Genomic DNA, 13294 nt, shown 5'->3' with positions numbered 1-13294 from the left:
GTCCCACCTACCCGCACTCAGCCCATAACCCTCCACTCCTTTCCTGTCCATATACCTATCCAATTTTACCTTAAATGACACAACTGAACTGGCCTCTACTACTTCTACAGGAAGTAGTGTGGTAGGAGGAATAAAGCCGTAGACAATTTTCAATATGAGCAGAAAGTTAAAAAATCCAAGGTGCAAAGGGATTTGGGAATACTCGTACAGGATTCCCTAAAGGTTGACTTGCAGGTTGAGCCGATGGTAAGGAAGGCAAAATGCCAGCATTCATTTTGAGAAGACTACAATAAAAAAAAACAAGGATGTAACGCTTTAGCTTTCTAATGAACTGGTGAGACCCCCCCCCCCCACCCCTTGGAGTATTGGAGTACAGTTTTAGGCCCCTTATCTAAGAAAGTATGTGCTGACATTGAAGACGGTTCAGGAGAATGATTCTGGGAATGAATGAGTTATCATATGAGGAATGTTTGATAGCTCTGGGCCTGCATTCACTGGAATTTTGAAGGGGGGGATCTCATTGAAACCTATCCAATGTTGAAATACCTAGATAGATTGGATGTGGAGAGGATGTTTCCTATAGTTGGGGAGTCTAGGAATAGAGGGTCAGCCTCAGAACAGAAGGATTTAGAACAGAGATGAGGAGGAATATCTTCAGGCATCAGATGGTGAATCTGTGGAATTCATTGCCACAGGTGGTTGTGGAGGCCAAGTCTTTGGCTGTGCCCTATCCTCGTTAAATGCGACGCATAACGTGAATAATTATTTAAATGGAGAAAATAGGGATGCGTTGGAGGGTTTCCCAAGTATGTTTTATGTGTAACTTATTCACATTTTCATACCAATACGACACAAAAGCAGCACCACTAGGCAATATTTATATTATATTTCATCAATTTAAGGTAATATTCAATGTAATAATTCATAATAAGTTAACATACTCGGGTGTACAGTACTCCCCAACAGTGGCAGGTGTGTTCGCTCCGGGAGAAGAGTGGGTGTTGTGGGGTCCATGGACAAGGTGGACATCGAGCGCAGCAAGGGGTGAAGGAAGACTCACAGAACGACGGCAGGATTTGACACCGGTTTGAAGAAAGTGGTGAGGGTTGTTTGCTTGGCAGCATTTTATTTTTCAGCAGAAGTTTGCTTGTAGGGAAGAAGGGTTGACGGCAGGGAACGACTGAAATGCTGACTCCGTTCTAAACTTGAGTCCATGTCCATCCTCATCTGTGCCAAGTGTTCCGACTTCCACCATTACCTCACCGCCGGTAAACTCCCGGGATTTTCAAAATCGTCTGTTGCTTGTAGCATCTGAGAGATAGTTCGCCGTAAAAAAATACGGCGGGAATGTGGACCACACCTTGGTCGAGTGGTTGAACCAGCGATGTTGTGTAAGGCGGCAGGAAACGCACGGTTATATTACGACGAATGCTGCCCAAATGTTAAGGGTGGGCTGGGGCATTGTCAAGCAACAGAAGAACTTTAAAAGCAAAATTCTGTTCCCGGCAGTAGCGTCCCAGAGCTGCGTTACCTGATGCCGCGCTGTTTATAATTTCCAACTTTTTCTTCAGATGTTAAAGCGGTTCTCTGCCGCTCGGCTGATGGCCCAGGACATGAAATCGGACGCTTAGGAGGCATAGTTAAATATTTCAAGCACAAAATCACTGCACCGTAGGTAAAACCAGCGAAAGTTTAAGAGCGCAAGATCGCACATCCACAGCTTGCCAAAACCAATGCGAGACTGGTGGGAGTGAGATTGTGAGGCGTTCGCCCGACTCCGACTCTGGGGCGTTCGCCCGGATTTGCATTGGCAGGAAAGCAGAGCTCCTCACATAGTTTTGGACGCACATAAGGAGACGTTGGTCGAAATAGTTGCTCGCATAACGGCAAATCCGCATAGTCTGAAGAGGCATATAACGAGGATAAGGGCGTATTTAAGGCAGAGGCTTATGGGTTCTTGATTAGTGAAAGGATACGGGGAAAAGGCCAGAGAATGGGGTTGGGATGGGAAATGGACCAGCCATGATGAAATGGTAGAGGAGACTCATTTGGCCAAAAGGTCTAATTCTGATCTTAGACTTTACAGCCCAATGTAACAGCATGTTTACACTATGCATGATCTACAAAACTTATCAATCCCTTAAGGCTTCTTGCAGCATCTCTGAAACCCCTGTCACACACATTGTCTGAAGATCAGAAGGGCAGCAAACTTTCGCTGTTTAATGTCAGCGCCTGAATGCTCCTCTCCACCCCCTCCCCAAGTAGCCAAACTCTATTTGAGTTCCTTCATTATCATTGGGTCAGAATCCATTAAGTCCCTTAATAAGTGCATTATTTAAGTATTTTCCCCATACATTTTGCAGTGGTGAAAAACCACTTTTCAAGTAATATAACTAAACTTTGATAATTAAAATGTGAAAATACCTTCATGTTGCCAAAATTGCCTATTTCCCTCAATGCAGATGGCATCTGATGGATCTACTCCCATCTTGAACTAGGGCACAGATTTCTTATCTTCGCACAGAATGGGAACAGAATTTTATCAGTCAACAGCATCCTCCAAATAATGAAGGCGCTTTTACTCCTTCATCCTGTGGATTTTGCCGCAACTACGATTATGATGAGGTGGGCAATATAGTCGTCTTCACCATCATCCCACCCATCATCTTGCACGATCCCTGATGGGTCCTTTGCCCACTCTTTGTAATCGTACCTTGTTCTTGCGGGCAGCAGCTGAACGCCATCTCCTCACGGCGTCGACCCAGGTTTCCCGCCCACCCTGCAGTCAACGTCACGGCTTCAGGTGATATGACCTCACGAGCCTAGTTACCGGCGCGGCGGTTCAGGCGGGGCCCAGAGGGGAGGACATGGCCTATTCGGCGAATGCTCTTCTGGTGGTAAGTACGCAGTGTTTATAGTCGAGACCCTCATTTGCGCGTTGCCGATTTTTCTTTCAGACTGAAGTTCAAACGTTCAAGGGTGTGGTTTAAAAATCACAGGGATATGGGACAAAATTTAGGAAATTTCACATCGTATGTGTCTTTGGTTTTGAGGTAATGCAGAATTGTTGTACAGTATACTTATTTTGTGTTTTCAAAGCCTGACAATTACATTGTAACCCTGCTTCCCATCTGATAGGCATTAAAAAGGCCATGTCAATTTTGTGTTATATCCCTTGTACTGCCGTTGTTTAACAACACGAGATTTATACTGCAGAAGTCGTGTCGAACAATCAAAGACAAAACTATCCTCGACTGTGAAGTGCTCTTTATAAGTTTAGAGATTGCGTTATTGAAAGTACGGCGACATAAGGGAGATGTATTAAACTTTAAATTGAGCTCTTTAAAACGTGCCGTAAATCAGCTTTGCGCCTTTGAGCAAGTACATATCAAGATTTTGACGAACTTCTGTGATTTTTAATATTTTTTCGAGAGGAAGGAATGCACAGAAGTAAATACACAATTAAAGGGTTGGTGTCTTGGGCTGTGTTTACATTTGTCATGTCAGGGGCCCAATATTAAGACAAAAGAGAAGAATTTATGAGGAGCAATGAAATAAATGAGCAATTTTACTCTATTGAAGGAATTTTAGTAAATCTGATGCAAGATTCCACAACAGCAAAGTGATAATATCTACATAATCCATCTGTAATGTTGGATAAAATAGAGAACATATGAGGAATGTCTAAGAATGTATTATTTGCACTTGTACTTCCTCCAACTATATACAATCTGCAGAAAGCACAAATGTAGCTAGTGCATGGGCTATTGCATCTCCACCTAAATGTTCAGAGAAAAGAAAACTTGCTTTGGAGTATTATACACTGTTCATGTATATGAGGTCTCAGTTGCAAAATTTTGATGGGCTCTTTGATAATGCTGTTTGAGCAAATGGTTAGATACAGTAGTAATATGCCCAGAACAATAGTGTGCTGGAGGAACTCTGTGGTCAACCAGCATTTTTTTTTGGGCGGGGTGGGGGGGGGGGGGTGGAGAGGAATTGTTAATGTTTTGGGTTGAAGCCCTTCATCAGAACTGAAGACATTTTACCCTGTTGTAATTATGTTGTGCTGCCTTATGCAGTCTTCTGGGAGAGAAAGGAATGAATACCAATGTAAAAGTCTTGAGTGCTAATGAAATTGTCTTATTTTTTTCCTTTTAGCCAAAACTTTATAAATCTGTTATTGAGGATGTCATCAACAATGTGCATGACTTTTTTCTTGAAGAAGGCATTGATGATCGTGTTCTTAAGGATTTAAAGCAGGTAAGTGTTTTGTTTTACTTACCAAAGCATATCTTTTTAAGATGTTTAACTTTTATATTTTAAAACTACTTGTGTCTTGTAATAAAGTTGTGTGTAAATTCTAATGAATGAAAGAAACTTTGGTTAGAATCTAAAATTGTAAGCTAATATCGCCAGTGACCAGTGTATTATATCTTAAATTTCATGGAACATCTCTGTGAATGTAAGAATAACTTCAAAGTAACAGTTGTATTAATTGATGAGCGTTAAAGCGGTAGTGAATTTCTCAAATGTAATCTTTGAGTGGATGGAGGATAAAATCTTTAATAACTTCAGTGGCTCACAGATGTTTTCACATACATGTTTAATAGAGTAAGAAAAACAAGTGATAAAGAAAATTAATTTTTGGGTATGCTGTTTTCAGTGGTTTTTTTATATAAAGCAGATAATCTTTGTTTTCCTATTCTATTAGGAAATACTGTCATCTTGAGTAAAAACTGAGAATCATAATTTAAAATAGTCAATTACATTTTGAAGTTATTTAAAGTTGAGGAAGACAATAGTATGCTGTACATTAAGAATACTTAATTAATAACAAATTCAGGATTTGGTTTCATTGAAATTAATGGAAGCAAAAAAAAGAAAGAATGAAGATCCTACAAAATCTCCCCCATCTGTTATTAGTTCCACACATGGATTACCATTCTGATTTTCCAGAGGACCAATTTTGTTCCTTGCAATCCTTTTGCTCTCTACATATCTGTAGAATCCCTTGGGATTCTCCTTTACCTTGTCTGCTAGAGCAACTTCATGCCTTCTAATAACCATCTGATCTCTTTCTTTAGTGTTCTCTTGCATTTCTTATACTTAATAAGCACCTCATTTGTTCCTACCTGCTGTGCACCTTTTTTTTTTGTCTCTTGGAAACCAAGGTTCCTTATACATGTTAACTTTACCTTTTGTTCTGACAGGAACCTATGAGGTTTATACTCTCAAAACTTCACTTTTGAAGGCCTCCCACTTGTCAAGTACACCTTTGCTAGAAAAAAGCCTGACCCAATCCATGCTTACCAATTTAGAATGTCAACCTGCTGACCAAGAATATCTTTTTGCATATTTACTTTGAAACTAATCGCATTGTGATCACCGGATGAAAGATGTTCCCCTTCACAAACTTCTGTCACCTGCCCTGTTCCAGAATTGCACACTATCTCATTGGGACTTCTCCACACTGATGAAGGAAACCTTCCTGAACACATTTGACAAATTCTATCCCATCTAGTCCTTTTACAGTATGGAATTCCCAGTCAATTTTGTCACATACCCCGTGACTGGGTTAAAGAACCAGCAGAAATGGAAAACCCTCTGGAGTCTGGTATTGCTATAAGTTAATAGTGTTTATTAGTAACTAAGCAATACAGTAATATAAATGCAAATATGTTGAATGGGTTAGCAATGATATATATGGAAATAGGAACAAAACTAGGTTCTTTCAAACCTAGAGGTAAATGGATAGAGTCTTACGATGATGAAGAGAGTTCAGTTCAGTTTGTGGTATGTAGTTGAGTAGCGTTAGAGAGAGAGAGAGCGAGAGGTGAGCTGGTGTAGTCGATCTTCCCGTTGTCTTCTGAAGTCCTGTTGGTCACCGACTATGACCATGATACGTAAGACCGTTCTTCAGTGGGGGAATTATCACCCAGCAAGGGTGGACACACAAATAATTCCCCACCGGTCGCACCTTCTCACACTGTGAGCCACTGATCGATTCCACGAATTGATCCTCCAAAACCCCACCTCCTTGTGGGTGCAACAAAGCTTGTTCAGTGTCCGCACTGTGTGCCTCGTGGTGTGTCTGTGTAACAGCAGACCTGGTTTTTAATCTCCACATGTTGGACACCAGCTGTCCATCAACCTGCTCTGCCCTCCACTTTCTGCAGGAACCTTACAAGCAGGCAAGTGACCTCGGGAAAAGGTAAACAAGCTGGCAGTGAAACCATAACATCAATCTTTCGAGCAGTTTTCCCTCTCCCCCCTCTCCCCCCTCTCCCCCCTCTCCCCCCTCTCCCCCCTCTCCCCCCTCTCCCCCCTCTCCCCCCTCTCCCCCCTCTCCCCCCTCTCCCCCCTCTCCCCCCTCTCCCCCCTCTCCCCCCTCTCCCCCCTCTCCCCCCTCTCCCCCCTCTCCCCCCTCTCCCCCCTCTCCCCCCTCTCCCCCCTCTCCCCCCTCTCCCCCCTCTCCCCCCTCTCCCCCCTCTCCCCCCTCTCCCCCCTCTCCCCCCTCTCCCCCCTCTCCCCCCTCTCCCCCCTCTCCCCCCTCTCCCCCCTCTCCCCCCTCTCCCCCCTCTCCCCCCTCTCCCCCCTCTCCCCTTACAAACTAGGGTTACCCATGACAATATGTGGGAAGTTAACGTCACCTACTATAACAACCACAAACAAGAGAAAATCTGCAGATGCTGGAAATCCAAGTAACACATACAAAATGTTGGAGGAACTTAACACACCAGGCAGCATCTATGCAAAGGAATACATTTGACATTTCAGGCTGAGACCGTTCATCAGAACTAATGGCAACAGTGATGATAACAACCTTATGATTTTGCAACAGCCTGTGATCTCTTTACAAATTTGTTAGTCTAAATCCCTAGGATTTAGGGATGTTGGATGGTCTGTAATATAGCCCCATTAACGTAGTCATACCTTTCTTACTTCTCAATTCCATTCAAAAACCTCACGAGTTGAGTTCTCCTGTCTGTTCTGACTGAGCACTGCTGTGATATTTTCCTTGACTAATCACACCACCCCTTCTCCTTTAATCCCTTCCGCTTTATCACATTTAAAACAACGGAACCCCAGAATGTAGAACTGCCTGTCCCATCCCTCCTGCAACCAAGTCTCAGTAATGGCTGCAATGTCATAATTTCAGGTGTTGATTCATAGAACCGTAGAACATTACAGCACAGAAACAGGCCCTTTGGCCCTTCTTGGCTCTGCCGAACCATTTTTCTGCCTAGTCCCACTGACCTGCACCTGGACGATATCCTGCCATACACATCTCATCCATGTACCTGTCCAAGTTTTTCTTAAACGTGAGCCTGCATTTACCACTTCATCTGGCAGCTCATTCCACACTCCCATCACTCTCTGTGTGAAGAAGCCCCCCCCCCCCCCCATGTTCTCTTTAAACTTTTCCCCCTTTACCCTTAACCCATGTCCTCTGGTTTTTTTCTCCCCTAATCTCAGTGGAAAAAGCCTGCTTGCATTCACTCTATCTATACCCGTCATAATTTTATATACTTCTATCAAATCTCCCCTTATTCTTCAATGCTCCAGGGAATAAAGTCCTAACCTCTTCAACCTTTCTCTGTACTCATTTTCTCAGGTCCAGGCAACATCCTTGTAAACCTTCTCTGCACTATTTCAACCTTATTAATATCCTTCCTGTAATTTGGTGACCAAAACTGCACACGATACTCCAAATTCGGCCTCACCAGTGCCTTATACAACCTCACCATAACATTCCAACTCTTATACTCAGTACTTTGATTTATAAAGGCCAATGTACTAGAAACTCTCTTTACTACCCTATCTACCTGTGACACCACTTTTCAGGAATTTTGGATCTGTATTCCCAGATCCCTCTGTTCTACTGCACTCGTCAGTGCCCTACCATTTACCTTGTATGTTCTACCTTGGTTTTTCCTTCCAAGATGCAATACCTGATGCACCATCAATAACTCACACTGAGACGTAAGGCGAGATATCGGCTTTTATTGACTGGAAGAAGGAACCAGGAGTGAGTGTCTATCATACTATGTCCTGGAGACTGAGGCCGAGCGTCAGGCCTCAGATCGCCTTTATACAGGGGCCTGTGGGAGGAGCCACAGGAGCAGTCAGCAGGGGGCGTGTCCAGACAGGCACATAGTTCACCACATTACCTCACACTTGTCTGTATTAAACTCCATCTGCCATTTTTCAGCCCATTTTTCCAGCTGGTCCAAATCCTTCTGTAAGCTTTGAAAACCTTCCTCAGTGTCCAATCTTTGTATCATCAGCAAATTTGCTGATCCAATTTACCACGTTATTATCCAGATCATTGATATAGATGACAAGTAACAATGGACCCAGCACTGATCCCTGTGGCACACCACTAGTCACAGGCCTCCACTCAGAGAAGCAATCCTCCACTACCACTCTCTGGCTTCTCCCATTGAGCCAATGTCTAATCCAATTTACTGCCTCACCATGTAGACCTAGCAACTGATTCTTCCTAACTAACCTCCTATTTGAGACCTTGTCAAAGGCCTCACTGAAGTCCATGTATACAGCATCCACTGCCTTCCCTTCATCCACTTTCTTTGTAACCTCCTCGAAAAACTCTTAATAGGTTTGTTAAACATGACCTACCATGCACAAAGCCATGTTGACTCTCCCTAATAAGTCCCTGTTTACCTAAATACTTGTAGATCCGAAATGCTTGTAGATCATGCTCTGAGCTTATCTGCCTTACCTATGATACTACTTTCCTTGTTATAATTACTATACTATAGATTTACTGAATATGCCCACAGGAAAATGAAATGAATCTCAGGGTGTATGTGGTGACATCTATGTGTGCTGATAATAAAATTTACTTCAAACTTTGAAGTGTGTCATGTCCCCATGATTGGATGGTTTCCCTTTCAATGTTTTTAAGGAAATGTGAAAACATTGCAGATGGTGTTGAATTTGAGTGTGAAGTTGCAATTTTTCTTGCAGTTTAACATTTCCTATTTTCTTTGTTATTTAATCACATATAAAATTGTTTCATCAATTTTTCGGTTTTTGTAGTACAGGTTTCCCCTGCTATCCATGGTAGAGCATTCCTACGAAACCATTTGTAAGCCGAAATTTCATAAAGTGAAGAAGCAATTACCATTAATTTATATGGGAAAAGTGTTTGAACGTTCCCAGACCCAAAAAAAAATAACCTACCAAATGACACATAAAACCTAAAATAACACTAACATATAGTAAAAGCAGGAATGACATGATAAATATATAGCATATATAAAGTTCAAATATTGTATGTACTGTGCAGTTTTACTTATCAAAATCAGGAAGACTGCTTCAGGAGAAAAAAATCGGCACATACACGCCTACGCACGTACACGTATGGGCACACAACTGCCCACGCAAGGCTTCACGGTCATGGTAGTCTTTCTTGGGGTAAACACATGCATAAAGTGGGCGTTTTTTTTTCATAAAAGCGAAAATCCTTTTTGGTTGGTGAAAACAGGTACTAATGTAGGTTTTTTGTAACAGCAAGCTGTCGTAAAGAGAACATTCAAAAAATGGGGGCCAGCTGTATAGCTGATTCCATATTTTTCTGGAAGTTTCTCTTCAGCAAGAGTCACATAACTGAATCTGGCTGTTTCATAGCCTATTCTTACCACTGGAGTAGTTTTATTTTAGTGTGAGTTAGCTTTTAGTATAGGAGGATTACAACTTTTCATTCTTCATTCTTATAACATTATTAAACTTTAAACAATAAGTTTTATGCCTCATTCTCGACTTCCAAAGAACCCTTTTGGATCACAAACTCACCAGATTCAACAATGGTTGATGATTCTTTGACTGCCAGTTAGATTGGAAAGTTGTGTATCACAACTTTACAAAGTACAGTGCCCAAAATTACTATTTAAAACATTAGAGCTAGTGATTTATAGATCTATGACCAAAATATTGTTGGAAAGTTAAGGAGAAAGTGAGTAATTGCCTTAAAGAATTCAACTGATCAGGTAATTTCAGTTTGAGTTATTGAAGTGTAGATTATGTCTGAGGAACCTGATAGAAATGTTTGAAAAGGGCAATTAAAGTAGTAGCTAGGAGAACTGGATTTCATATGTATTCCCAGAAATATTTGGAAAAAGCCCCACTCAAGTGACTGTTAAAGTTCATGAAATCTGCCAAAGCAATTCATGTCTGCATGCAGCGAGTTCTAGAAATTTAATGGTTGTTAATTTTACAAAGAGCTAATGAGAGAATCTAACAACCTACTTTTAACCTTTAGTATCATTATCTCAATGAGTCACCCAACTTCACTCTTCAAGGGATGATAGAAACTTAACTGGACCACCTAATAATTGCTGTGGTTATAAGAGCGGGTCAGGGACTGGGTATCTTGGAGTTAGCAATTAGATTCCAGATGCCGAAAGCCTTTCCACTCTACTGGGTGCAAGTCTGTAACATTATGATGGACTCTGCACTTGCCTAGATGAATGTGCACACGTTTTAAAAATGAAATGGACACGATCCAGGACAAAGTAGCTGGTTTGATTGGCACCATTCACTACTCTAAGCATTCTTTCTATCCATCACTAATGCACTGTCAATGCAGTATACATTATACATACAATGCATTACAGTTTCTTGGCAAAGTATCTCTCTAGTTATAAGCAATATTAACAAGATGAACAAGGGTGGAAGGTAAATGAGAACACCACCACCTATAGCTGTTTGCTAGCACATGATTGTAAAGAAAGCACGGCATGCCTGTACTTCCTTGAAAGTTTGCAAAGATTCAGCCTGGCATCTAAAACTTTGACAAACTTCTGTGGATGTGTGGTGGAGAATATATTGTCTGGCTGCATCACAGCTTGGTATGGAAACACCAATGCTATTGAGTAGAAAATCCCACAAAAAGTAGGGGACACTGCCCAATCCATCATGGGTAAAGGCCTCCCCACCATAGAAAACATCTACATGGAGTGCTGTTGTAGGAAAGCAGTATCCATCATCAGGGACCTCTGCTACCCAGGATATGCTCACTTCTCATTGCTGCCATCAGGAAGAAGGTACAGGAGCCTCAGGACAATTATTAACCTTCAACCATGAGGCTCTTTAGCCATGTCGTGGTTTCTCGTGCCCCACAAATGACTAGGAGACGCAGAAGATTCTTCAAGAAGGGTTAAACCTTAATTTGCAAATCAAAGCTGAGACAGACATTGAGCTAGTCGCTGATTGACCACCGATCCTTGGACATAGCATTTTTTATAGCAATCTCCTGGTTTAGTTGCATTAGCATATCCAATCGGTCTATAGTTGCGTATCACACGTACATCCGCCACTATTGTTTCTACCCATTGACTTAATCATGTTCTAATCTACATCTCTTAGCTACCTCTCATTAACACACCATTGTCTTCTACATTCTTAATATTTCATTCTCCTACTAAATTGGGTACATGCACAGCAAATAGCAAGTTTCAAAGCTGACTGCATAGTTTTGGTTACACAGCAAACAATCTCAACTTTTATACTCCAATATATCCCCCCTTTGAGACCCAGAGGGTCTCACACAGAGAAAAGACTAAGAGTCTGCGCACAAAAGCCCCAATAAACGCAAGCACTTATTCCCAAATCTCGGGTTAAACTATAATTTTCTGTGCCAAGACCTCAAAGTATTCTCTCCCTGTTACCCTGGGCCGCTGAGCCAAAAACCTGTCCCTTTGTACCTGAGACAGGGAAAAAGACTCAGAAGCCCTTACAATCTACTCCCACATTGTCCTTTTGCTCTTGTTCATCCTGCAGGTGTTGTAGGCTGTAACGATACATTTTCGGTGTTTCTTTCTCCACTAAGCTTGCTTCAGTAATTGCCACGAGCATTGGAATTTGTTTGGTTGCAGCACGCACTACAAGAGATTTGAGACAAAGAAGAAAACAGCACAGCACAAGCGCACAGCTCAACAATATAATACTGACAGTTATTGCTATTTTAGTCAGCCATGCTCCCCATCCTCCGAGTCTACTTTCTAACCAATCAAAGAACTGATGTTCAAATCCTGCATTCTGTTTGACCTCTGTCCGCAGATTCTTTAATTTATTCATTGCTCTGGTGAAAGACCCTTCTGGGCTAGTATTGTTCGGTATGAAAGCGCAGCATTGTTCTCCAAACATTACACACACGTCCCCTTTTTCTGCCAAAAGCCAATCCAGTACCTGTCTGTTTTGCCACACCATCCTGCTAGTTGCATCCAGCTGTTGCCCTAAGGCCTCCAGTGCATCATCGGTGTAATTGATGAATCTCTGTTGATTGTAGTATATATAGTTTATCCATTCAACATTTTTGCTTACCCCTATCACAGGTATGATAGCTTCCCAGTGAGCATCTCATGCGGTGTCAGGCATGTCATTCGATTAGTTTGCATGCGGTAACTCATCAATGCTAACGGTAAAGCATCGACCCAATTAAGTTTAGTGTCTGCACAAATTTTGTTTAGTTTGGCTTTCAGGGTTCCATTAATTCTCTTTACCATGCCCTGCGACTGAGGGTGGTATACACATCCAAATCTTTGCTTTAACCTCAGTGTCTGTAGTACCAGTTCGACCACTTTCTGGATAAAAGCTGAACCATTGTCTGAGCTAACTTCTGTAGGTATTCCAAACCTTGGGATCACTTCATTTGTCAGAAACTTTACCACTGTCTTTGCCCCTTGATCTCTTGAAGGTACCGCCTCCACCCATCTGCTAAATCGATCAATTACTACCAGCATGTATCTTTTCCATCTTACTGTCTTTATCATGTCTACATAATCGATCACTAGATGCTTAAATGGTCCTTCAGGTACAGGAATGTGACCTGTTGGGGTTGTAATTCCCTTCCGAACATTATTCTGTGTGCATACCTCACACTGTGACAAGACAAAGTCCACTGAAGCCTGAAAATAAGGTGGCCAAAAACCATCCTTCTTTATCACTTCCCCCCTTGCACAATGGTCCATCCCATGCACCTCTGAAATCAGAAACGTCAGTAGAGGGGTGGACGCTACCAACAAACCGTCTTCTGTGCTCCACAAGCCTTCCGGGTTCTGCTTGGTCCCCCCTTTTTCTCCACATTGTCTGTTCTGCCAAAATTGCCTTACCTTGTATTTCAATTAGGTCCTTTACGTCAGGTTCTGGAGTTAGGCTTACCTGGGGGGCAATGACAGCTGATGTACATCCAGACGCTTTTCTGGCTGCCTCGTCCGCAGCTTGATTTCCCTTTGTTATTACATCATTTCCCTTTTTATGTGCCTGG

The 13294-nt window shown here is 42.1% G+C and overlaps 1 protein-coding gene across 1 annotated transcript in view; it reads left to right on the top strand.

Annotated features, from left to right (window-relative positions):
* Nucleotides 1–2867: 2867 nt before the first annotated feature.
* The window catches only part of gtf2a1l (general transcription factor IIA, 1-like), a 50021-nt gene continuing 39594 nt past the window's right edge, over nucleotides 2868–13294 (top strand). Inside the window, exons 1-2 of the mRNA XM_059985692.1 lie at nucleotides 2868–2897; nucleotides 4162–4263. Of these exons, the coding sequence (XP_059841675.1) occupies nucleotides 2868–2897; nucleotides 4162–4263 (132 nt within the window). The remainder of the gene's footprint in view (nucleotides 2898–4161; nucleotides 4264–13294) is intronic.

Source organism: Hypanus sabinus, chromosome 12 (assembly GCF_030144855.1).
Source record: "Hypanus sabinus isolate sHypSab1 chromosome 12, sHypSab1.hap1, whole genome shotgun sequence".
Lineage (NCBI taxonomy): Eukaryota > Metazoa > Chordata > Chondrichthyes > Myliobatiformes > Dasyatidae > Hypanus > Hypanus sabinus.
The sequence above is the reverse complement of the archived record's forward strand: the minus strand, read 5'-3'. Positions and strand labels throughout refer to the sequence as shown.